This window comes from Anguilla rostrata, chromosome 17 (assembly GCF_018555375.3).
Source record: "Anguilla rostrata isolate EN2019 chromosome 17, ASM1855537v3, whole genome shotgun sequence".
In the NCBI taxonomy this organism is placed as follows: Eukaryota; Metazoa; Chordata; class Actinopteri; order Anguilliformes; family Anguillidae; genus Anguilla; species Anguilla rostrata.
In genome coordinates this window covers 4606214-4633550 of record NC_057949.1, presented here as the reverse complement: position 1 = coordinate 4633550, position 27337 = coordinate 4606214, and the positions used below count along the sequence as shown (strand labels likewise).

At 45.8% G+C, this 27337-nt stretch overlaps 1 protein-coding gene and 1 long non-coding RNA gene across 2 annotated transcripts in view; both read left to right on the top strand.

Moving 5' to 3' along the window:
• The window catches only part of hs3st4 (heparan sulfate (glucosamine) 3-O-sulfotransferase 4), a 117891-nt gene extending 92916 nt beyond the window's left edge, over window positions 1-24975 (top strand). The window contains exon 2 of the mRNA XM_064315639.1: window positions 23089-24975. Within this exon, the coding sequence (XP_064171709.1) occupies window positions 23089-23722 (634 nt within the window). The 3' untranslated portion in view covers window positions 23723-24975. The remainder of the gene's footprint in view (window positions 1-23088) is intronic.
• A 951-nt stretch (window positions 24976-25926) lies between these two features.
• On the top strand, window positions 25927-26774 carry LOC135243675 (uncharacterized). Its single transcript, XR_010326749.1, has 2 exons — window positions 25927-26463; window positions 26501-26774. It is a non-coding gene; the product is annotated as an uncharacterized LOC135243675 (long non-coding RNA).
• The last annotated feature ends 563 nt before the right edge of the window (window positions 26775-27337 follow it).

Genomic DNA, 27337 nt, shown 5'->3' with positions numbered 1-27337 from the left:
TGTACCTGTTTATCTTTACACCCCCCCCCCCCCCACCAGCCTATGCCTTGGCCTTGGCTGCTGTGTAAGCTTACTCATTACCCAGACAAACAATGTCTGGTGTTAATGTGTAAACACGCACTCTGATGACAGCAAACAAATCAACAGCACGTGCAAGTCGCATCACATGATCGTGGTTTTTGATTGGTTGAGCCACAGTTGTGATAAACCCCTGGTGTTCCCGACTTTTCATAAAATCATGCACCGCCCCCCATGCATACATACTGTCTGTATAGAGCTTAACCTGCTATTCCTCCCCCTGTTCGCATGCTTTAGTGGCAGCTACCAACTCAGCATCTTGTACATTTAAATCAACCGACAGTGATCCTGAGTGAACAAAAACTGTACGCGTTTCATTAGCTTTGAGCACCGTAGCCCAGGCCGTGGACAGTCTCCGGTCAACGCACGCGCAAGACCCGTCAACAAAAACGTCAAGATCCTGGTCCGCCAATGGCTTCCTGCTGGAAAGTGGGCCGTCCTCAGCCTCCTTTCAGCGGGCGGTGACGAGGCTCCCTGTCTGCATTGAGCAGCTCCGCTGGGTCGATGCCGGTGTCATGATGCACCACCTACACACCCAGAGGCGGGAGGTCAGCCTCCCACACAGCTTACCCTTGGCCTGCACCAGAAGACAACCTTCCGGTGTTTGGCAGTTAAACAAGAGTGTGTTTGGTGTGATTCACAGTTTCAACCCCCAACACAACGGGCTCTACGGCCTCCACCGCCCGAGCTCACTCAGTCAAGAGCACGAGATGTGACGGGCCAGCAGCTAGGAAATGGTGTAAAAGGTTCCTAAATCAACTCTGGTAAAGTACACTTCACTCTGAGTGTACGTTCGTTCTGTTTTGTAAACTCTGCTAAATTTGAACGAACGCTTATCCTTTGACTGTGATGGCTGAAGGCCTAGTTTAGGAAGGTTGAGGATCAGCCATACTTGCCCCCCGAGCATGTAGCACCGGGTTATTTCACGAGCCCGACTGGAAAAGAACTGAGACAGATATTCATGGACACGTGTGCACAGTCTTGTTTGCATGAGTCGCACCGAATTGCGTACGTAAATGCATAAAATAATTTGATGCTTTGATTCGGGGTCTAATTATTGTAATGAATTATTATGTGTGAGTTATAAACGCGGGATAATTACGCAGCTGTGCATTCTGACTGAAGGGTGCACTGTTTTTTTTCTGCGGGAAAGTTATTTTAAACGGGTCAGGGCTCTGTTTGAACGGAGTACTGAAATAAGGCAGAGGGATTTTATCTAAAATTATTGTAAACAGAGGAATCTGTCCCAGCTCCAACAAAGCCACTAGTCCTAATTTAATTACCACATAGCTGTGATTAAGAAAAGAACAGTGCATAAGAACAGTGCATGAGCAAAGCAAATAATGGTATGACAGCTTAATTTGTAAGATAGGGCATCGTGACATTCGCAGTGGCGTCCTCGCTGGAGGATAAGCGGAGCTTTTTTGTTAGCTTCAGTGAGCCGCGGAAACGCAGTCACTAAAACAGTACTTTCAAAATGGACCTCCCAGCAGCCATGGCCGTCTGAACTCTACCCAAGACGCTCATTGGAGTTCTGGGAGTGCCTTCAAGATCAAAGGATAAACAACGCTATATTTCAAGGTTACTTCCAAACGAGTTCGCCGTAATTAGAAGAAAGTGTCTTCAAACAGTCTAATTAGTGATAAATAGAGAAATCAATAAATCGATGCTGGGGTCAGCCTTTAATGAAACCCCTGACTGTCTCCCACAGAATGAAAAAAGCCATTTGTATGGAAATGGTATTCATTGGGGTGCAGAGTTTGCAGGAGGTGAAGTTTCTCTCTTGTTGTACTTCATTTCTGATTCGGTGACCTGGCTGATTTGGGGGGCAGAAGGGGGTCTGGGATAATCTCGCCTCCGACAGCAACTGCAAGAAAAATGGGAGCGTGTGTATGTGTGTGTGTGAGTGTGTGTTAGAGAGAGAGAGAGAGAGAGAAAGAGGGCGAGAGAGACACGGTTTAGCAGATGCATCCAGCCTGTGTGAACCCAGTGAGTGAAGGTGGAGTTTTCAGTGAGAGTCAGAAGAACAGAGAAACCATGGGCGTGTGAACGCTGTCTCATGAATAAGAATCACCAGTAATGCCCTGGCTAGCGCACACACTGTGAGCTCTATTTCTCCGGCCCGCGCATGGTGTGTCGCGAGCTGTCGCTCTGGCAAAATGGCATCTCCGTCATGGGTTTTGACGCGACTGAGCCGTTTGGTAATTTTGTGACTGGCCTCGTGCGAAAGTGGTAGAGGGGAGCCTCTGCTGGGGGTGTGTCGGCCAATATCGCGTTGTACAGTACCGTTTTGATGCAGCTCGTCGAAATTTTCGGGTGAGTCAAGTCCGCCGTTTGCGCCTTTCCGCCGCCCGGAAGCTCAGACCACCTCTGCGGCGGAAAGCGCAGGCCATCGTAAAGCGGACTGCTAATTTTGGGAATCGCCCATGAACTGTGCACATGGTCACAGCCCATTCGAAAGCAAGTCGATGGTTTTGGTGGATCATGTGTTGTCTTATTTGACTTTGATATAAATCCGAGAAGCAGGAAAAATGTATACCTTGTACAATCCACGCAGCCCTTCATGGGAATGAAAAGAGGTAATTTGATTGGCTGTTAATAAATCCATCTGCACTACACACACTGATAATATATTCAGTATGACCCAGTCCTGTGTCCAGGTGCACCATGCGTTTTGCGCAGTGCACTCCTCGCCTCTGTTCCCGAACATACCACCATTCACTAGCCACGCCCCTTATACCCACACGCAGTGGCATTGACTGCGCTCATGCACCAAGTGACAGTGATTCTGGAAAATACAGCTCTACCTGTGTGCATATAATTCACCCATTCAGTTTGTATGGGTTCTGTGTTCAAGGTACCTACAACGAGACTCTGGTCTCCCTCTACATCCATCCTCAACTTGCACTCACAATTAAATGCAAGTGTTACTTCTCCCCTTCATAAACCCGGGTCAATGAGATTGGCGATCTATGCATCAAATGAGAAAAAAAGTGTTTGTTTAAAAAAAAAAAAAAAAGACCCCTTGAATTTATTCATAAATCAACTTTTAGGCGACATAAATGAATGCAGACGCACACCTAAAGTAAGGCAAGACCGCATGCTAAATTGATAGCTTGTGCTTGCCGTCGGACAGGCGGGTGGTTTTAATGGCAGTTTGGTTCTGCTTTATGGAGTCCCGCCAGAGAGGGTGCCGAGGGACTTAGTGAGGTGAGCGGAGCGTGGAAGCTGCGTGCGCGCGCGCCTGTCTGTTACACCTGTAGGGAGGGTGGCTTAGGCTCGGTCTATATTTACAGTGTGAAATCGATAGCTGCAAGGCGGTGGCCGGCATCCTGAGGCAGCTGACAGGGACTGAGCTTTCCAACTGACCCAGGCTCTTTCCTCAGCTAGCTCTGCGGGGCCTTTTTCTGCGATAATTCTAACATCAGTTCCCATTCAGCGATTGTATTTTTTAATGAAATGACCCTAATAAATTATTTTTTATACATGGTGAAAACGGGGACTCCCCTCCAGAGATTTTCTACATTTGTGGTGCATTTCCTCTGACGCTGATGATCTTGATGCACATTCCGCATGTATGTTTAAAACCATTGTTGCGTCATGAGTGAGGATAGCCGTTGCATTGCATTGCAGTCACTTAGCAGACGCTCTTCTCCAGAATTACGTACAGAAATGGAGAATGGCAGTGTAACTCAGGAATACAAAAATGTGGTATCACCAAGGAGGGACAGAACGGCCATTGGTAATCAATGGGCCTTCTTCACAAAACTTGTCTTAAATTATTCTTACTTTTGTTCTTAACAAAAGTTCTTTTGAAAAACCAAATGGGGATTCATGAAACATGTGCAGGCATTCGATTTTGTGTGTCCTGGGTGTATCAGAGGTTGAATGCCAATTGTTTATAAATTGAACTATTCATGTTGATTTGCATAAGGAAACACCCCAGCATTCCCATAAAAGGCATGCCACCTGCAGGGTCGAGTGCAAACATCAGCCATTCATCACTGTCCACAGACGTGTCTGCGTGTTCAATAAAGATTTGCACTCTCCCCAATGCATAATTAGCCAAGTAATACAAAAGCAACAAATACACTAAGTGTTAGGTTTGGCTGCATGCTTGTGGGTCTTTATATATCATTATCAATCATCATCATCAATCAACTTTTTCAATAAATGAAATGAATTCCATGCATTCCTAACAAGGGGTTATTATCATAAACTAAAACTATGATAACTATGTGAGAAAAAACAAAAAATTTTGTAAACTGAAATAAAAATAAATACAAGGGTTTTTGAAAAAAACTAAAACTTGCTAATCATCTTCAGTGTCTGATTGTGTTGTTTGTTGATAATAGTATTTGGCAGCATTTTTGAGATTCAAAGAATAAGCGCTTAATTTGAATGAAAAGTCAAAAACAAGAGGTCACGCTCTTGCTCAACATGAGGGTTTTTAAATATCAGCCTGCCTGCCAAAAAATTAGTTTTGATCAGAACGGCAAAACATTATTTGTATCTTATTTCATGCCTCTAATTCCGCTTCTGTTACAAGTGTCATTATAATATTTTGAATAACATACATTTATTATGTTATTATTGTGAGGAATATTATGGCAAAAATAGTTTGTTTTGCGGTAGGTGAATGCATTAGTGTAAAAATTTTGAAATGTTCTGCGTTCCAAAGACGCAACGTTCCATGGGCTAGCCCAAACACTGGTTGAAAACATTAAGCTGATAGGATGTAATTTAGAAAATATTGGACGTGCTTGGGTGCAAAAGAAAACAAGATTTAGCTGCCCAAATGCGGGTGAGCTAAGAGGGACCTCTGATCATATACTCCATGCAGGCAGCTGCTGTAGCTTTATGTTGTTCTTCAGTAGCGTTCTTTCCAGGTGCGTTGTGCTGATTGTGATGCGGCTCCACATCAGAGTAATCCTGCCTTTGCAGTTACAAATGATAGAAATCCTCTGTGCAAAATGATTATATTTATTTTATTTTTTCATGCTGACACCAGTCACCATTTGATCAAAGCAGCTGCCTCATAACTTTCTATGCAGGAAAGACCCTGAGTTTAACTAATGATAGCCCAGTCACAGTTAGCTAATGATAGCCCAGTCACAATAAGCTAATATCAGCCCAGTCACAGTAAGCTAATGATAGCCCAGTCACTGTAAGCTAATATCAGCCCAGTCACAGTAAGCTAATGATAGCCCAGACACTGTAAGCTAATATCAGCCCAGTCACAGTTAGCTAGTGATAGCCCAGTCACAATAAGCTAATATCAGCCCAGTCACTGTAAGCTAATGGTAGTCCAGTCACAGTTAGCTAATGACAGCCCAGTCACAGTACAGCCTACTGGTAAGACCCAACACAGTAAGCTAATGACAGCCCAGTCACAGTAGCTAATGGCAGCCCAGTCACAGTAGGTAATGATTAGCCCAGTCACAAATAGCTAATGACAGACCAGTCACAGTGAGGTAATGACAGCCCAGTCACAGTTAGCTAATGACAGACCAGTCACAGTGAGGTAATGACAGCCCAGTCACAGTTAGCTAATGATAGCCCACACACAGTAAGCTAATGATAGCCCAGTCACAGTAAGCTAATGATAGCCCAGTCAGAGTAAGCTAATGATAGCCCACTCACAGTAAGCTAATGATAGCTGTGTCACAGTTAGCTAATGACAACCCAGTCACAGTAAGCTAATGGCAGCCCAGTCACAGTAAGCTAATGATAGCCCAGTCACAGTTAGCTAACGGCAGCCCAGTCACAGTAAGCTAATGATAGCCCAGTCACAGTAAGCTAATGGCAGCCCAGTCACAGTAAGCTAATGATAGCCCAGTCACAGTAACTAATGATAGCCTAGTCACAGTAAGCTAATGATAACCCAGTCACAATAAGCTAATGATAGCCCAGTCACAGTAAACGAATTACAGTCCAGTCACTTAGCAGTTTTTTTTTTTTCTGGGAGTGCCACGTGACTTATCTTTTTCAGATCATAATAATATACTGTCAGCTAAATGACTGAAACTTTATCTGTATAATGAACTTGGGGAAACAGTTTGGGAAGCAGGGCCTGGGTTCGCTCACGGTCACTGCAGGCACTGATGGGCAGACAGGAACAAATGACTCACTCTGCCTGTCAGGACTGTCAATCTCTGCCATCTTGGCGAGGGGCTCAAAGTCAGGACAAAGCCAACCATGATGAAAGACAGAAAGCCCGGAAGCCTTGGACGTCAGAGGCAGCAGCGGAAGTGGATTTAGTAGCTTTTTCTTCAGCAACTCATTTCCTTACCCCCTTACTCGCAACCTTGGTAAAAAAAATGAGCCACTAAATAGGTCGCTCCATTCCAGACAGAACAGGAATTAATTATCCTTCGCCCAAATCTTAACCTCTGACGCCGAGCCATTTCTCACTGTGGTCTCGCTGTGCCTTCTGTATGAGCGGAGTTCCTCAACGCCTCCTCAACACCTCCCCCTCTCCAGATCAGAGACAGTATCCAGGCACCAGGGGGTGTCGGGGGGGGACGGGACGGGAAACAGCACTCCTGCTGGGAGGGTAATATTTGGGATTACAGAATGGAGAGGAAAAAGGAAAGCCACGGGAGTTTGGGATTTCATTTGCGTGGGGGGCTTTTATTTTGACAGAATACACTTGGCTTACATTTACCCTTTGGCAGCAAAGATTATATGAGTTAATGCGTATATATTATCCTGGAGGCAGGCTGGTGTCAGCTTCATTTGCTGTAACACACTGCCCCTGCTGGGGAGGTAAGGTAAGGCATGTATAGAGTGGGTCTTTCTGGAGTGGCTGATATTAAGCTTCTGCGCTCTCCTAGATGAGCACCAGGATAACATGAGCTTGTAGCTTCTGCCCCCTGACCCCTGGCCTCCCTAACCCCTGCTCCCCCTACCCCCTGACCCCCAGGGCTGAAATGCATAGATCTCCATAATGACAGAGAGCAGCCATTTTACAGCCAGCATGCTCTGTGTGAAGCCAAGGAGTGATTTCCATTCAGGATACTGAGGAGTTGGTAAACACAACCGTCTGGCCTGTATGCCGCAGTTTGCACAACCGCCCTGATTAGGAAAGGCTGGCGATTTGTGTCCCCAAGCCCAGGGGACATTTTGTTTCCACATCCAGCTATTTGAGAAGCAGAGCAGAGCCGTCGTGCCGCCAGCTCGGTTAGCAACCGGCAAAGCTCTCGGCAAACCGCTTGGTGCCCCAGACGGGTTGAGGAGCAAGGTGCATCTCCGTGCTAGAGGAGCAATTGTGTTCTTTTCCTGCAGGGGGTGCTTTAACATGGCTATTCGTCTGTGTCTCAGGAGAACCTCCCCAAAGCTTACTCTGTCTGATCCCGGAGGTTTCTCCCACCTTAACGAGAGAAAGTTGAAGAAAAGGATGTACACACTTTCTTTTTTTTTGAGCGGTGTGCTTTTCTCACCGACAAAACCCCACAAAGGCAACAAATAACTTTACAAATGTGCTGCATTGCACCTCTACTCCAGAATAAAACAATCTCTTCAATTATTTTGAAAGTGTCAGAGAATGTAATTCAGCCTTAATGTATGTCAATTTGTTCTCAACTTTGACCAAATCGTTTTACAAATAAGCATGGAAATGTTAACTTAATTGAGGTTATAAATAACTGCAGGCATTTCTTTTTACAATACGAGCACTGTTCTCGCTTTAATGTTGGTAATTATTTTCAGCCATAAACATGGGCTGAGCTTTTCAATTTTTGTGTTCTCCAGCTTGTGTATTTTCCTCAAAATTTGTTTTATCAGCTGTAATGTTGTAGAATTGTGGCTAATCAGCAGTAATGTTGTCAGGTTGTGGCTGATCAGCTGTAATGCTGTAGGATTGTGGCTGATCAGCTATAATGTTGTAGGATTGTGGCTTATCAGCAGTAATGCTGTAGGATTATGGCTGATCAGCTGTAATGCTGTAGGATTATGGCTGATCGGCTGTAATGTTGTAGGATTGTGGCTGATCAGCAGTAATGTTGTCAGGTTATGACTGATCAGCTGTAATGTTGTAGGATTATGGCTGATCAGCTGTAATGCTGTAGGATTGTGGCTGATCAGCTGTAATGTTGTAGGATTGTGGCTGATCAGCAGTAATGTTGTAGGACTGTCGCTGATCAGCTGTAATGTTGTAGGATTGTGGCTGATCAGCTGTACTGTTGTAGGATTGTGGCTGATCAGCAGTAATGTGAGGTTGTGGCTGATCAGCTGTAATGGTGTAGGTTTGTGGCTGATCAGCTGTAATGTTGTAGGACTGTCGCTGATCAGCTGTAATGTTGTAGGATTGTGGCTGATCAGCAGTAATGTGAGGTTGTGGCTGATCAGCTGTAATGGTGTAGGTTTGTGGCTGATCAGCTGTAATGTTGTAGGACTGTCGCTGATCAGCTGTAATGGTGTAGGTTTGTGGCTGATCAGCTGTAATGTTGTAGGACTGTCGCTGATCAGCTGTAATGTTGTAGGTTTGTGACTGATCAGCTGTAATGTTGTAGGATTATGGCTGATCGGCTGTAATGCTGTAGGATTGAGGCTGATCAGCAGTAATGTTGTAGGATTGTGGCTGATCAGCAGTAATGTTGTCATGTTATGGCTGAAAAGGTACGCGTTTCCATCAAATGATGTGTTTTTGTGCCTAAACCACCCAGCTGAAATCAGCGTTCAGCCGCACTTAAAAAAACACAGTATTTCAGCAACAGTCTCCAAATGGAAATCCTGCTTAACAGGCTGCTGAAATGACGATCACAAGGTGTGGACCGAGGCGTTCTCAGCCAGTGAAACGCAGCTCCACACACTTCATCTGTGTGACCTCATATGAAACAGAATGAGAGAAAGGGAAGAAAAGGTGAAAATTGCACTTAACTGAGCAGCGCTCCAACGTTGGCTGTGGGAACCTGAGAATCCGTCCACGTAGCTCAGCTCCAGTGCATCCACACATTACCCATGTACCCCAGAAAGCTCAACATGAGCTGAAGACTGCGTGCGTTTCACAGCATGTTTTTTTTTGCTCATCGGTTTCACTGTAGAATGTGCACAAGCACTATTTTAGATTAGAATCGGACCCCCCACTCACCCGGCTTAGACCTTAATGGAGCAGATTATTCCACCCACACACAATTATGACATTCTTAGTGGCCTCTCGTCTTGTGACCAGATGTTCCCCAAATAAACCCCCAGTAATATTTATGCTGCCTTTCCCTCTAATCCAGCACCACTCTTATCCTTTTCAGAGTCCCAGAACCCACTGGGGCAGTTTGGTGACACCGTTTGCATTACTGTATATAAGCAGAGGTTATTGTAGTTAAATTACCCCATGAAGATATGACATTTATGGCAAGTAGGTGGTATTAATGTAAACCAGGCTTGTTTTCAGGGTATTAGTTAACTTTTTTTTTAAATCATTCGTAAGTCATTTTGTTTGTCGAAACCAGCAAACCAGGGCTGAGCAGGAAACAGAGGCTGCTTTCGGTTGTCAAGACGTTTGTTTCCAGCTCAAGAACAGCCACAGGGAGAAATGTTCCTTCATACGTCTTCCATAAAAAAACGTGGCATTTTCAGCTGTCAAATGGCAGCAGTGTCAGACTGAGCCAGCAACGCGCTTCCAGCTTTAATCTGCTGCCTGCGATATCTGGGATTATTTTATAAACCGCTGTCGAGGACGGTCCCGCTTTGCATCTCACAAATTCCGTCTCCTCTCCACATGCATTAAAGGTCGGTTTGCGAGTGGCAAAAGGTTGATAAACGTATCTGAGCTCGCCCATTGTAAGGCTCTGTCGGGTTGCTGACCTTTAGCCCGGCTAATTTCTCCGGCTGCTTCGTCCGGCTGCTTCCTCCCTCTCTTCGCCCTCGCCTCGGCGACGTCCCGCGTGCCCTTTCGTCCCGAGCCATTGTCGCCGGGGCGATAACGAAGCCGCCCAGGCCGCTAACTCGCGATCAAATGAAGGTCCGCTAGCCGAGGCAGCTGTGCTGTTCGATCACTCTGACCCACGTCCCTCCCTCCTCACTGCCCATCGGTTTTAAGTGAGCCCAGAAAGAATGCGTCGCCTTGCTAATTTGCATGCCAGATACACGGAAGCGGAGGTGTGCAGGGAATGAAATAACGATCGTGGCGTTGATTTGCATGAACTCACTCTGTTGTTCTTGGCTTGGAGAGAAGACGTGTTTGCGTCCCTGCAATGCTCAAACCCACCACCGGTGTGGGGCTCAGAAGCGTCTAAACATGACCATTATTACCGTTAACTGATTATTAAGATTGTTATTAAACCTGTTGCTTTCTCCTCATTGTAGTCACATGCATGAGCAGTGAGCTTGTGTCCTGTGTCTTCCAAAGCTTTGTCTACTGTAGTAATACTAGTAATAACGAGACACTCTACCCCAGAGACACTCTGCCCCAATGTATGGAGGCAAATCAAGAAAAAAAAAATGTTTTTGTCCCAAACATTATGGAGCTCATTGTGTGTGTGTGTGTGTGTGTGTGTGTATATATATATATATATATATATATATTCTGAGTGGCGAAGTGTCTGTTGTCATGAACAAATGACAGCAATCAGCATCTTCCCGTGCGTCACCCGGGGATCAGGATGAAGTAACCGTGTAATATCAAGTGTGCTTTCCCCCCCCGAGGAGAGAATCAATGGGTGTGATGTTAAAGCCCCCTTTAGGGCATTATGGCTTTGGGAGGTATTCTCAGGCTCTCTGGTACCTTCTAAGGCCTTTGAAGGAGTTACAATGCAGAGAGGCTGGATCTTGGGAAAACTCAGACAGACACTGAAAGGAATTAGAAAATAATTAGTCAATGATCTGGCCTGATTCCTCCTGGGTAAGAGGGGTTCTTGGGTCCAGGGGGCAGAGGTCATTACAGTGGGGAAAAGGTTAGGCTAATGTGGGTGGGGGGATGGGGGGGGTTGGGGTGGGGAGGGGGGCTGTGGAGAGTTTGTTAAGGGCTTGTGTGCTTTGAGAAGCAGGTACAGATACCTTGAGCTGGTTGCTACCATCGTTTTATCCACTTCTCATGGTTTGTGCTCAATCAATCAATCAAATTTGATTTACATGGAGCATTTTACAAAGAATGTGCAGTATTATTATTTTATACCTACCACCCCCTTTGAACACTTTTAAAGGTCTTTTACAATTTACCTTGAATGAAACTTGCTGTTGCTGTTTCACGTCTCCTTAACTTGATATGGACTTGATCTGGTCTGTACTATGGATATAATTGCTTTGGATTGTATGTTTCGATTTTTAAATACCTTTCTAGTTGCTTAATTTTCTTGTATGTATTATGTATTTCATATGACCATATATGACCATATGAAATTGTTTTTTATGTTTCTTTTGCTATATTCTTGACAAAGGCTTCCTGGAAGAATAGATATTTTAATGGAACCTTCCTGGGTAAAAAAAGCAGAAAATAAATAAAAAGCTAAATTTGTGACGATATATTTTGCAGTTAGTTCACCCTGGCCTAAGCCCCCACAGAGCGAGCCAGTGATAAGAAAAAGCTCCCTGGGTTTCATGTGGGAGGAAACCTTGGGAGGTCCATCCTTCTCTGGCTGACTCGGGGTGGGTTTTCACAGGAACACAGTCGCGGAAACGATCAGACCTATTATCGGTCCATCTGACCAGGTCAGGCTCAGATCGCTTCGTTCATCGCACGCTGTTCGTACCCCTGTGCGTCTCGAGCAGTCAGGCGCGCGCGCTCACGCGTCGAACGGCTGGTCGTACGGCGACGAATGTGTTCGCCGGTGCCGCGCGCGCGAGCGCGTTTTCAAAACAAGTTCGCGGCTCGCACCCGTAGTCGTTCGAACGCGATCCCGTTCGCACCTCCAGCGGTTTCGCCCACGCGATTTCCCCTACTATGAAATCAGTCGTGTCTAATCTGTCGTATTAATTAGTTCTGCCCAACTTCACCAAATCAGCCACTTTTTCGGGACGCAAAGGCCAGCCCTCTCCGGTAACCACAGCTGTGGCTCAAAATTGCCAGTCAGAGCTTCACTTTCATGGCAATAATGTAATTCCGCTAAATGCGTTCGGAGGAAAGGATTAAATTACCTTGAAAACTATGACCACGGTGTCTGATTGCTTTTCCACTCCCGAGTCCTTTGTACCTGAGGTGCCGTGTTTTTCGAGCGTCTTGCTTGTCTACACGTTCCCGGAACTACACTCTGTCTGTATTTATGTAGCGCTTGGGCTATCAGAAGTTTGTCCAGGTGACCCTGACAGACAGACAGACAGACGGACTGACACAGACAGAGACTGGAGAGAAATAACGACAGAGCTCGGCTTGTGTCTGGAGGGTCGATCTGGGTCGTTGAGCGTGGGCTGACTCCAGGCAGCCCGGACACGAGCTGACTCAGCAGCACGGTGACGGCGACTGTCAGGAACTATGACGGGAGACTTCGCTTCAGAGGAGAGATGGCAGGCCCTTAGGAACTAAGCCCCTCCCACCCCAGTAGCCATTTTGTCATATTCTTCTACTTTGTTTGTTTGTTTGCTTGTGGTTCTATTAGAAGGCTTACACATTAAAATGAAAACATTGTATTTCCTAGGGGGTGTACATGAGAGTACAGGGGAAGCCGCATGGCGGCGAGAGACCAAACAAAATCAAACGGTGGGGGGCGGAACGCAGCGTCCCGCTTGGGGATGACTGAAAAAGAGGCATAGGGACAGGGACGGGACAAGACAGGACTCAGAGGAACAGGCGTCCAGACAGGCAGATTGGAGCAGACAGCTGCAATTTCTGCTGAACTCTGAAGGAGGAGAAAAGTAGCAGAGCAGAGCCTTTCTCCAGGACCCACATCACTGTGGATGGGCCTTTAATAAGGTAACAGGCTGCCATTTGGGACAGCGGAGGGCAGTATGGTAATTCTGCTTTGGGACAGGGGAGGGCAGTATGGTAATTCTGCTTTGGGACAGCAGAGGGCAGTGCGTTGTTCTGCTTTGGGACAGCAGAGGGCAGTGCGTTTTTCTGCTCTGGGACAGCAGAGGGCAGTGTGTTTTTTTCTGGTTTGAGATACAGCAGTGATCTGTAAGTTGGGCTGACCCCTGCCCGTGGTGCTGAAGGCCCTTTATTCTGCTGAGCTGATTGTCTTTTTCCCTGGTGCTGGTGCTCCATTCAGTAATTCAGACAGGAACATATCAGCTCATAGGTCCCTTAATGAAGTCACACAATGGATGAACATGTATAGCATTTATATGGCAATGCACTGCTAATTGGAATCTACAGCAGGTCATGTTAATTATCCCAGCACATTGCACAGGGTACCTTTACTCCCATTACAGCACTGAGCACCTCTACTCCCATTACAGCACACAGCACAGAGCACCTCTACTCCCATTACAGCACACTGCACAGGGCACCTTTACTCCCATTACAGCACACTACACAGAGCACCTTTACTCCCATTACAGCACACTACACAGAGCACCTCTACTCCCATTACAGCTCACTGCACAGGGTACCTTTACTCCCATTACAGCACACTGCACAGGGTACCTTTACTCCCATTACAGCACACTGCACAGGGTACCTTTACTCCCATTACAGCACACTGCACAGGGCACCTCTACTCCCATTACAGCACACTGCACAGGGTACCTTTACTCCCATTACAGCACACTGCACAGGGTACCTTTACTCCCATTACAGCACACTGCACAGGGCACCTCTACTCCCATTACAGCACACTGCACAGGGTACCTTTACTCCCATTACAGCACACTGCACAGGGTACCTTTACTCCCATTACAGCACATTGCACAGGGTACCTTTACTCCCATTACAGCACACTGCACAGGGTACCTTTACTCCCATTACAGCACACTGCACAGGGCACCTCTACTCCCATTACAGCACACTGCGCAGGGCACCTCTACTCCCATTACAGCACAGGGCACAGGGCACCTCTACTCCCATTACAGCACACTGCACAGGGCACCTTTACTCTCATTACATCACACAGCACAGGGCACCTCTACTCACATTACAGCACACTGCACAGGGCACCTCTACTACCATTACAGCACACAGCACAGAGCACCTTTACTCCCATTACAGCACACTGCACAGGGTACCTCAACTCTCATTACAGCACACTGCACAGGGCACCTCTACTCCCATTAGAGCACAGGGCACCTCTACCCCCATTACAGCACTGATCACCTTTACTTCCATTACAGCACACAGCACAAAGCACCTCTACTCCCATTACAGCACAGGGCACAGGGCACCTCTACTCCTATTACAGCACACTGCACAGGGTACCTTTACTCCCATTACAGCACAGGGAACAGGACACCTCTACTCCCATTACAGCACACTGCACAGGGCACCTTTACTCTCATTACAGCACACTGCACAGAGCACTTTTACTCTCATTACAGCACAGGGCACAGAGCACCTCTACTCTCATTACAGCACACAGCACAGGGTACCTTTACTCCCATTACAGCACACTGCACAGAGCACCTTTACTCCCATTACAGCACAGGGCACCTCTACTCCCATTACAGCACAGGGCACAGAGCACCTCTACTCCCATTACAGCACAGGGCACAGGGCACCTCTACTCCCATTACAGCACACAGCACAGGGCACCTTTACTCCCATTACAGCACAGGGCACAGGGCACCTCTACTCCCATTACAGCACTGAGCACCTCTACTCTCATTACAGCACAGAGCACAGAGCACCTTTACTCCCATTAGAGCACAGGGCACCTCTACTCCCATTAGAGCACAGGGCACAGAGCACCTCTACTCCCATTACAGCACTGAGCACCTCTACTCCCATTACAGCACACTGCACAGAGCACTGTTTGTAGCTGATGCTACAGCCATGCCCTGCATCCTTAAAGCCTTCATCCTGTCCTGATAGAAAAGCCAGAGTTCAGATTCACCGCCATTTTGGAGGGCCAAAAAAATCTGCAATACTAATTTTCCTGTCTTTATTTCTGTCCAGTACATCACGAAGAGCTGCAAATAGTACACTTTTAACTTCAAAACACACAATTTTGAATGCTAGTAGCCGTCACAAACCCGGACGAGGAATGCTGTGTGTTATTCATGGAAAAGTTGTTTCCAGCTGCCAACTCAATTGTTTGTCCTTGCCATTAATAAAAATGAAAATTGAAGCTGGTCATTTTTCATGTTTATTATCAAATATTCCGAGCCTGGTGATATCGCTGCTCATTCTCCTTGTTATGAGCGAAGTCCCGAACAGATTAAAGTGAATTGTCTAAAAACGGCATTAGCGGCGGGCGTAGCAGCGTGAACGAAAGCAGACGACGCGCACCTCTTCCTGACCGCTGCATGGTGCGGTACGCTCTGGCGCCGCCGCACGCCCGCGCTGACGGGGGACGGGCGAGGGGAGGAAACGAACCGTTCGGTTCTCGTTTAGCAGAGATCCAATAGAGCGCAAGGCCAAGGGAAGTCAGCCCCGTCTCGAGAGCTCACGAACGGGCTTGTTTGCGAGCGGTAATTTATTTGCCGCGGGACGGCGTTCGCGGTGCCTCTCTCTCTCCCTGACATTTAAACGCAGGCGATCCGTGACTGATTTATTCACAATCTCAATGGGTTCGACCTCAATCAAAGACGAAGGCCTGGCTCGTTTGTAATCCACCTGTTTTGTTTTTTTTTTTTTTTGTAGTTTGTTCTGTTGTCTTTTGGTAAACACACTTAATGAGTTGCATCAATTCTGATTAGGGCAATGCCTAACTCCCTTTCACAGGAAGAAGCGAAATAAAATGAAACTGAATAAATACAAAAGCCTAAAAATAAAAATGTCACATTAAGAGAAGCTAAAATAAACAAAGAAAAGAAATAAACATTCACACTGTGAAGTAATAATCTTTCCCATCATGGAATTGAGCATTGTGCATGATTTAAATTTTTAGTTTTTTTTTCTCACAGGTAATTGTTATTCTGTGAATGTCTGGATGTGTGCAGACAGTTTCTACATTCGAGATAAACTGTGAAAAAGGCATTTTGAGCCAGGGGCCAAATCCCAGTTGAACTAAAAGTCCTGATTGCAGTTAGACGTGCAGTTATTTGACTGTCATACTCCTTCACCTGTACGTCTGGAGAGTCCAGCAGTACTCAGGCACTCTGGGTGCCATTTACACACCTTTCTGTTACCTCTGCCAATCAGTCATGCAGTACACCACCCCCTGCTCTGAGCTTCTGCTGTTCCATCATACACTGCCCCACCCCCTGTTCTGAGCTTCTGCTGTTCCATCGTACACTACCCCACCCCCTGTTCTGAGCTTCTGCTGTTCCATCATACACTACCCCACCCCCTGCTCTGAGCTTCTGCTGTTCCATCATACACTACCCCACCCCCTGTTCTGAGCTTCTGCTGTTCCATCATACACTACCCCACCCCCTGTTCTGAGCTTCTGCTGTTCCATCATACACTGCCCCACCCCTGTTCTGAGTTTCTGCTGTTCCATCATACACTACCCCACCCCCTGTTCTGAGTTTTTGCTGTTCCATCATACACTACCACCACCCCCTGTTCTGAGCTTCTGCTGTTCTATCATACACTACCCCACCCCCTGCTCTGAGCTTCTGCTGTTCCATCATACACTACCCCACCCCCTGCTCTGAGCTTCTGCTGTTCCATCGTACACTACCCCACCCGCTGTTCTGAGCTTCTGCTGTTCCATCATACATGACCCCACCCCCTGTTCTGAGCTTCTGATGTTCCATCATACACTACCCCACCCCCTGTTCTGAGCTTCTGCTGTTCCATCATACACTACCCCACCCCCTGTTCTGAGTTTCTGCTGTTCCATCATACACTACCCCACCCCTGTTCTGAGCTTCTGCTGTTCCATCATACACTACCCCACCCCCTGTTCTGAGCTTCTGCTGTTCTATCATACACTACCCCACCCCCTGTTCTGAGCTTCTGCTGTTCCATCATACACTACCCCACCCCCTGTTCTGAGCTTCTGCTGTTCCATCATACACTACCCCACCCCCTGTTCTGAGCTTCTGCTGTTCCATCATACACTACCCCACCCCCTGTTCTGAGTTTCTGCTGTTCCATCATACACTACCCCACCCCCTGTTCTGAGCTTCTGCTGTTCCATCATACACTACCCCACCCCCTGTTCTGAGCTTCTGCTGTTCTATCATACACTACCCCACCCCTGTTCTGAGCTTCTGCTGTTCCATCATACACTACCCCACCCCCTGTTCTGAGCTTCTGCTGTTCCATCATACACTACCCCACCCCCTGTTCTGAGCTTCTGCTGTTCCATCATACACTACCCCACCCCTGCTCTGAGCTTCTGCTGTTCCATCATACACTGCCCCACCCCCTGTTCTGAGTTTCTGCTGTTCCATCATACACTACCCCACCCCCTGTTCTGAGTTTGCTGTTCCATCATACACTACCCCACCCCCTGTTCTGAGTTTCTGCTGTTCCATCATACACTACCCCACCCCCTGCTCTGAGCTTCTGCTGTTCCATCATACACTACCACACCCTCTGCTCTGAGCTTCTGCTGTTCCATCATACACTACCCCACCCCCTGCTCTGAGCTTCTGCTGTTCCATCATACACTACCCCACCCCCTGCTCTGAGCTTCTGCTGTTCCATCATACACTACCCCACCGCCGCTATTCAGAACTTCTGGCGCTTCAGAGAACAACTCTTCTTTTCCGCCTTCGTGCAAACGCGTGGAGGAAATGTCAGACTGGTCTGACAGCGGCTCAGGCGGCTGTTATTTTTAGTTCCGGAGCTCAGTGGACTGGGGCGGGAGAGCCTCTTTGTCCAGAGAACCCGTTCGCTTCGGCCACGACGCCCCCACGGCCAGAACGCTCTGCACCTCCAGACGTCCTCCATTAGACTGGCGCTCCCCTCCGCAGCGTTCCACGGCGACAGCGTCCGTGGTGCTGCTCCCGCTGCTCTGACACAGAGCCCGAACCGCCGGACCCCTCCCCGCGTCACACGAGTTACGGCTGCCTTCACGTAGCCCGCTGCACCAAGGGGAGGAGCCGCAACTCTCACCTGTTGATCCAAACTCTGGTCAGGAGAAATGAGCCAATGGGTCTGTGCATCGTGAATGGAAATTGAATTACACAACCGTGTATGATTGGGGGGTGGGTGGGGGGTGGGGGGATTCACGTGTATGCATATGCGGATGAACGCGATGCCATTTCTCTCACGCTGTAAATTGGATGGAAAGGGCGTGAGAAGGTGGCAGCTAATTAGGTTTCAACAGCAATACTTTCACATTGAGAACTGTTAAAGATTTTTACTTTTTTCACAAAGAGGAGAGTGGAAGTCTTTGCTTCACGGAAAGCATCTAAATTTGGAGAGACTGAGAGGCAAGATAAGGCTTTTCCACAACATTGCACAGAAAGCCATTCATTAGGTCTGTTTTTTTTTGGGGGACTACCTGTCATCCTTGGGAACAAAGATGGCATTTTTTAATTGTGTGCCCACATAGCTTTTGCGTCTTCAACTTACTGAAACCTTACACAGCATTTGCTCCATCTTAAATTCTGTTTACTGAGCTAAGCACCTTCAACTGCAGTCAGACTCTACTCCTGAACAGCCATTTTGTCTGTGTGTGCGCGCGTATGTGTGCGTGTGAATGTGCGTGTGTGCGTGTCTGTGTGCGTGTGTGTGTGCGTGTGAATGTGTGTGTGAGTGCATGTGTCTATGTGTGTGTGTGTGTGTGTGCGTGTGTGCGTGTGTCTATATGTGTGTGTGTGTGCGTGTGTTTTAGCATTATACAATGATGCAGAATATTGCCCATTGCTGTGAATACCAGGTAATGTGTTATTAATAAATATAGCTTATATAATAAATAAAATTAAAGACTGGGACAGCAGGAGCCCATAAGTGTTAATCAGTTTGTGTGCCCTGATAGAGATCCAGAAGGAAATATTAGATTTGATCCAGCAGTGATCTACTGTTAACCAAAATGAAAATCTAAATCAAGTTTCACAGCAGATAGACTGTCTACAAGGTGTAAGCTATAAGTTAATGAAGTTCTTTTGCTGGAGTTGGTTTTAGTCTCTGTAGTGTTTTAGTCTTAGTGTCTGTGAAATAATCACATCAGATCAGTGCTAATTGCACAGGGACAGAAATACATGCAGCATTCTACTTCTGCCACATTCCAATTTAGACCTGCAGAAAGCAACCTTTGCCCCACTTCTGTCTTAGCGAGATGAAAAACTGTTTAAGCTGTATCTTCACATTAGAGATACACTCAGACTTCAGAAGTGCGACCCATAGAGCTACACACATCAGTCTACCCACTGGATGTGAAACTGGGAGCAGCAGATTGTTGGTATCATTAAAAAACTTTGTCTTCAATTTTGAGACTTTTCCAGGAATATGAAACTTGCAAAATCAGTTGCGTACAGTTAATATTTCAGAGGTCATTAACTGTATTATATATATAAAAGGGAGCTCCCTAATGTTTGGGACAAAGGCCTATTTTTTCTTAATTTGGTCTGTAGGCTACTCCACAATTCTTAGATTTGTAATCAAACAATTGACATGTGGTCAAAGTGTCTATTCTCAGCTTTTATTTAAGGGTATTTTTATACACTTCAATTTCACAATGTAGAAATTACAGTACTGTTTATACATAGCCCCCCCTGATTCTGGGCACCATAATGTTTGGAGCATATTAATGTTATGTAAATGGAAGTAGTCATGTTTAGCACATTGTCGCATATACTTTGCATGCAAATGACTGCTTAAAGTCTGGTCTACAGACATCACCACTGAGTATATTCTCTGGTGATGCCCTGCCAGGCCTGTACTGCAGCTATCTGACTGCTTGTTTTGGGGGCTAGTTGCCTTAGGTTTTCTCTTCGGCATATGAAATGCATGTTCTGTTGGCTAGTCAAGAACTTTGAAAAACTCCTTTTTTGCTTTAGCAGTATGTTTGGGATCATTGTCTTGGTGTAGGATGAAGTGCCTGTACTCATTCATGGTACTGCTATCAGTAGTTACATCATCAATGGAAACAAGTGAGCCAATACCTGTGGAAGCCATGCAGTACATGCCCAAACCATAATACCTCCACCACCATGTTTCACAGATGAGGGGGGTACTTTGGATCTTGGGGGGTTCCTTTTGGCTTCATACTTTGATCATGCCATCTCTCTGATACTAGTCAATCTTTGTTTCATCTGTCCACAAGACCTTTTTCCAGAAGTTTGCAGACTCTTTTAGGTACTTCTTAGCAAACGGTAACCTGGCCATCCTGTTTTTGTGGCTAACTACTGATTTGCATCCTGCAGTGTAGCCTCTGTAGTTCTGTTCATAAAGTCTTCTGACAGTAGTCATTCACATATCCACACCTGCCTCTTGAAAAGTGTTTCTGATCTGTCAGACAGGTGTTTGGGGTTTTTCGTCATTATGGTGAGAATTCTTCAGCCATCAACTATAGAGGTCTTCCTTAGCCTACCAGGTCCTTTGCGGTTACTGAGGTCACCAGTGCTATCTTTATTCCTAATGATGCTCCTAACTGTTTAGTTAGTAAGTCTAGGGTTTCACCTGTGTTTTTTTGCTCTTTTATAAGCCTCATAATGACTTCCATTTGTACAACTCTGGTCCCCACATTGACAAACGGCAATGACAGACTCCAAAGGCAATAAAAAGCCCAGAATCAAGACTAGATACTGAAATCTGTTTTATACCTGCACCAAGGAAGCAGCTGAACACTCATGAATCATCAGAAACACCTGTGAAGCCATTTGTCCCAAACGGCGAAACCAAAATGTATAAAAAATACTCTTAAATAAACAATGAGTATCTGCACTTTACCCAAATTTGAATGGTTTGATTACAAATCTAAAATTGTGGAGTACAGAGCTGAATTTTGAAAAAATATGTCTTTGTCCCAAACATTATGGAGCTCACTGTAAATATATATTTTTGGCAATTGTGCTTTATCAGTATCCATCTCTTTAATATCACTGATGCAAAAAGATGAGATCAAAACGAAAAATAGTTACACTATATTGATGAGATACTGTAAATGCTATCATAATTAGATAAAGCAGCTTGTCTTTGCTCTAACTACTGATAAGAAACTGTATTGGAAAGTCAAGTGTTTTATACAGAGAAGAGCTTGAACAAAATCAAACAGTTTTCCAAAGAAAGTAAAGTCAGCAGGACAGTAAAAGGGGGCATATCATCTGGGAGGTCAACATTGGAAAAGTGATGTTCAAATCATATCCTGACGACGGCTGCTTTTATTGGTTCATTTAAACACAAGTTTACAGCTACTAAATGAAAATGGAAGCTTCCCATTTTAAAAAGTATGGCTACAATAATATAAGTCCCATGGATGAAGGAAATTAAATCTCAGAGTTACAAACATTTCAGAGGACTTCCATTCCCAATATGTTTGTGCCTTTGTGGACTATATCCACTCCACAGAGGTGGTCATAATGACCCTTCTTATACTTAAAAATAAATGGCCTACTTCTATTGGCCAGAAAAGGGGAGGTGACAGATGGAGGGAGAGAGTGGTGAGGGTGAGAAAAAGAAGGAGAAAGAGGTAAAGGGAGACAAGGGGGGGACACAAATAATCTGGGAGAGCAAAAAGGCAATGAGAAAGGAGGGGAGAGAGGAAGAGAGCGACACAGAGGGAGAGAGATGTTGATCTACTGTTGATCTCGTCTCTTTCTCGAGAGATAATGAGAGGGAGAGAGTAAAGAGGAGAGAGAGACAGAGGGAGAGGGATGTAGATCTACTGTTGATCTCGTCTCTTTCTCGAGAGATGAAGAGAGGGAGAGAGTAAAGAGGAGAGAGAGACAGAGGGAGAGAGATGAGAAGGACAGAGAGACAGAGGGAGAGAGATGTAGATCTACTGTTGATCTCATCTCTTTCTCGAGAGATGAGGAGAGGGAGAGAGAGTAAAGAGGAGAGCAGGACAGAGGGAGAGAGATGAGAAGGAGAGAGAGAGAGGGAGAGAGCAGAGAGCGGTTCAGGCAGCCTGACGGATCGAGGCTCTGTAGGAGGGCTAACAGGGCAGGCTGTGGTCGGTTAATCATATGCACTGAACTCATTATCACAACTCCAGTCCGCCTCTCCTGGAGTCTCATAGATGGACTCAATTAAGCACCCGGCAGCTCCAACTTCTCCCTCCGTTTTATCTCTCAGACGTTACTCCTGGGTTGTGACTGCAGGTTTGCATCTGTTCCCTTCAAAAATAACTGTGATATTTAGACCTATTCTCGTATTGTTCCACACATGGTGTAGGTAATTGTACATATCAGAGTCACATAATAACATAATATAACATAACATAATGACGAGATGAGAACAGGCCATTCAGCCAAACAATGCTTGCCATTTTCCCAACTAAACTGTACCTAGTGCTCTGATCACCTACAGACCAGAAATGATCTAACACCGTATCCAGCCTGGTCTTCAAAATCCCCAGAGTTGCATAACTTCCTGTCTGTTATGTTCCCTGTGGAATAAACCCTGTGCTGGCCATGGTTACAGTTGCCATGGTGTAAATCCTGTGCTGGCCATGGTTACGGTCTCTGCGGTGTAAACCCTGTGCTGCCCATGGTTACAGTTTCTGTGGCGTAAACTCTGTGTTGGATGTGGTTACGGTCTCCATGGTGTAATCTCTGTGCTGGCCATGGTTACGGTCTCCATGGTGTAATCTCTGTGCTGGCCATGGTTACGGTCTCCATGGTGTAAACCCTGTGCTGGCCATGGTTACGGTCTCCATGGTGTAAACCCTGTGCTGGCTGTGGTTACGATCTTCATGGTGTAATCACTGTGCTGGCCATGGTTACGGTCTCCATGGTGTAATCGCTGTGCAGGCCATGATTACGGTCTCCATGGTGTAATCGCTGTGCAGGCCGTGGTTACGGTCTCCATGGTGTAATCTCTGTGCTGGCCTTGGTTACGGTCTCCATGGTGTAAACCCTCTGCAGGCCTTGGTTACGGTCTCCATGGTGTAATCTCTGTGCTTGTGCTCTTTGTCTCCACAGAGACCTGATGCCTTCAACCCTGGAGGGCCAGATCACCATGGAGAAGACGCCCAGCTACTTTGTGACCAACAGCGCCCCCAAGCGCATCCACTCCATGGCCAGGGACATCAAGCTGATCATCGTGGTCCGGAACCCGGTGACCAGGGCCATCTCCGACTACACCCAGACCCTGTCCAAAAAGCCGGAAATCCCCACCTTCGAGGTGCTGGCCTTCAAGAACAGGACCCTGGGGCTGATCGATGCCTCCTGGAGCGCCCTGCGGATCGGGATCTACGCCCTGCACCTGGAGACCTGGCTGCAGTACTTCCCCTTGGCCCAGATGCACTTCGTCAGCGGCGAGAGGCTCATCACGGACCCCGCCGGCGAGCTGGGCCGCGTGCAGGACTTCCTGGGCCTCAAGCGCATCGTCACCGACAAGCACTTCTACTTCAACAAGACCAAGGGGTTCCCCTGCCTGAAGAAGCCCGAGGACAGCAGCGCCCCCCGCTGCCTGGGCAAGTCCAAGGGCAGGACTCACCCCAGGATAGACCCGGACGTCATATGCAGGCTCCACAAATTTTACAAACCCTTCAACATGATGTTCTACCAAATGACGGGGCAGAACTTTCAGTGGGAGCTGGACGACAGGCAGTGACCCCCAAAACTCCCAGACGCCTATTTACAGTAATGTACCATATTGTGACATTCATAAATATAAGGAATATATTTCTTAAAAAAAGGATTATATGCTGTATGCATTGGAAAATGTATAAATTACTGCCACTGTGGTTTATCTAATTTTATGCAAGGACTGCAGAATACGTAAAATTAGACACAAGGGCAACACGGAAAGTAATTTCATGGTTTTTTCATGTCTACAGGAAGAGGCTTAGACCTTAGCTCTGCGTGGGTTTTCTTTGGGGAAACAATTTGCACATGAGCCTGTGAATCTACAAGTTGTGAGGAGAGGGTTCATTTTTTATTCCCCACATTCTGAGGGAAAAGGGGAATTGATTTTTTGTGTGACCCGTATTGTAAAATATATTGTAAAAAAAAATAAAAATGAAAAGAACAGTGGCAATATTTTATATGTTTTGTAATATATGCTGTATATTTTGAGACCTTGAAATATTTATTCCCTGTTTTGTATTTCATGTTGAGTCTGGGATAATTGACATAATTAACATAAAATGTTTCAGAAGGGTGGAGAAGCTCCCTACAGTACAGACACTATCTTTGACAGAACATGAGAACTGACATTCACCTCGCTTTGCAAAACACTCCCATCCGTCCTGGACAGGTATGAGTTGATGTCATTCTAATGCCAGTGGTGGTGACAATCCCTGTTGTACATTATAATGCATAAGATATATTTTTATTGGGAAAACAGGCAATTATATTCTTTTTTTAACAAACTGGTAAAATTGTAGTTTTCAGTTCAATCAACCTGCAGTGCTGTGTGCAGCTAATTAAGTGTCCTTATAACGTAAATGGCTCCTGCCTTGTCGTGAATAGACGGGAAACACAGAGAGCCTCCTTGCCCAAAATGTCCATACTAAATAATTCATGGTTTGTTAAAGCATAACTGTGTCCCTGTTTCTTCAGTTTTGCAGTGCTCCTCCACACCATTAACAAGGCTGTATAAACACGTATGAGGTGCGCTGAGTTGCTGTTCCTTCACGTTTGCTCGCATGCTTGGCTGGCGGTTGGGGAGCCCACAGACAGCCGCGGTGTTTGAGTGAACACACACATGTAAGGGCCTCTCTGTTCCAGAAGAGCTGACGCACAGGCGTGTCTTATGTATGTGATTCTGCCCACATTAAATGTTGCTTCTTTTCATATGTCCTGGTGGATATTATTTGTTTTAGATTGCTTTAGAACCTGGGTGTCAGATTGCAGTCTTGGAGAGCCACAGTCTCTGGTTTTTTTTGGGGGGGTTTTTTTGGTGTTTTTGTGCAAATTAATTATTTAAGCCATTGATTGGCTAAAGAGGCCGAACACCTTGTTTCAAAGTTCTAAATTTCACATCGAAAGAAAACCACAAAAACCCATAGAGACTGTAGCCCTCCAAGACTGGAGTTAAACCTGCAGACACTGCGGCCCTCCAAGACATAACTAAAAAACCCGCAGACACTGCGTTCCCCCAGGACTGGATTTAAACCTGCAGGCACTGCGGCCCTCCAGGACTGGAGTTAAACCTGCAGACACTGCGGCCCTCCAGGACTGGAGTTAAACCTGCAGACACTGCGGCCCTCCAGGACTGGATTTAAACCTGCAGATACTGTGGCCCTCTAAGACTGGATTTAAACCTGCAGACACTGCGGTCCTCCAAGACATGACTTAAACCCGCAGACACTGCAGCCCTCCAGGACTGGAGTTAAACCTGCAACCAACCGTGAACATCCAGAACTGTCACTTCCATTCAGAATGTGGTTTGCAAAAAAGAGAACATGACATGGCCAAGACTTTTAATTGTACTTTCAAATCTATGATTTTACGTATTTGGACATACTAACCCTCATGTAGGCTTCACCTAAATCTAACCTCATGTGACTTATGACACACAGATTTTACTTTGTCATTTAATAATTAAATAATCTGGAATAAAGAAGCCATGTGTGGAACCGTAAGCCACCCGTATTGCTTCCATACTGATTAAGAAGGTAATTAGAACCAGGTGATGCTAATCAAGTGCACATGATAAGTGTTTCCACCTGTATATAAAAGCAAACTGTCAGTTTGGCCTGGAGCATTCAGGTTGTAGTGACACAGCATGCCAAGGGCAGCAGGTATATGTGACCTCAGAGAAGCTCTGATCAGTCTGGGAAATAGAGACTGATCAGAGACAGAGACTATAAAGACATTTCCAAACAATATGAAGTCCATTATTCCACAATGAGAAAGATTATTAACAAATGGAGAACATTCAAGACAGTTACCAATCTATCCAAGAGTGGGCATCCCAGAAAATTCACCCCAAGATCAGACCTGAATGAAGCTCCAAGAAACTTGAACATACATCCAGGGATGTACAGTCCTGTGTCAACGTGGTAAATGTTCATGACTTCTCCATGAGGCAATGACTGGACAAGTGTGGCTTTCATGGAAGAGCAGCCAAATGAAAACTCCTTAACTCCAAAAAGAACATTGCAGAACGGCTTAAGTTTGGAAATTTGCACCTGAATGGACAACACCACAGCGAAAACTGAAAACGGCATATCAGCAAAACATTGTGTCAACTGCCAAGCATGGTGGTAGGAGGGTGTGTGGGGGGGGATCAGGCAACAGGACAATGATCCTAAGTACACCAGCAAAGCTACAACTGAATGGCTGACAAAGGATTCATTCAGGGTTTTGGAATGGCCAAGTCAAAGTCCAGGCTTCAATCCCATTGAGGTGTTGTGCTCTCACCTAACACCTCAACCCCATTGAGGTGTTCATGAGAGCTGTACCTAAACGGATGCCCTCAAACATCAAAGAGCTGAAGCAGTTTTGAAAGGAAGAATTGGTCAGAATCGCTCTAACGCAATGCAAGAGACTGATAATCGAATTCAGAAAATGATTACTTATTAAGGTTATTGCCGCTAAAGGGGATTCTACAAGCTACTGACTCAGTGAGTGCTCTTCTCTTTTCACATGAAGTTTCTGCACGATGGCTTATTTTTGGTTTAAATAAATAATAAAATAGTAAAATGTGTTTGTCACATAAGATTAGATTTATCTGTTGTGAGGACCGTGAGGCGAGATGGTTATGGCCTAATATGAAAAACCATAGAACTGAAAGAGGGTGCATTTTTTCACATCACTATATCCATCTTGAAAATGTACGAGAACCATATCTCCTTTATTTAACACAATATCATAACCAGAGTGTCAGATATCATAACCAATTTCACAACAATGAGACAATCTCAGATATACTAACAGCTGATCTATTTTTGTCTTTTTCATTTCAAGTATCTTGTGTATGCATTAGATTCAATAAGCGAGGGAGTCCTGTCAGTCAGTTTCTCTCCATGGAATTAAATTGCTCTGTATCAAAATACATACATGACAATTTGAGGCGACAAATGCACTGTCATTTTAATAAATGACAATCACAGCTTGGCGTCCGTGCATATAAAACTGATTTTAACAAGTATAGGATGATGTATCTCAGGTTCAGGAGGTCTGTCCCAGTCAGCAGAGGTGAAAAATCCTCATAGTAAAGTAAAAGTCCTCCCTAGTATTTCTTTCCAGTCATCTGGATTTGATAATTAGCACAATTCTT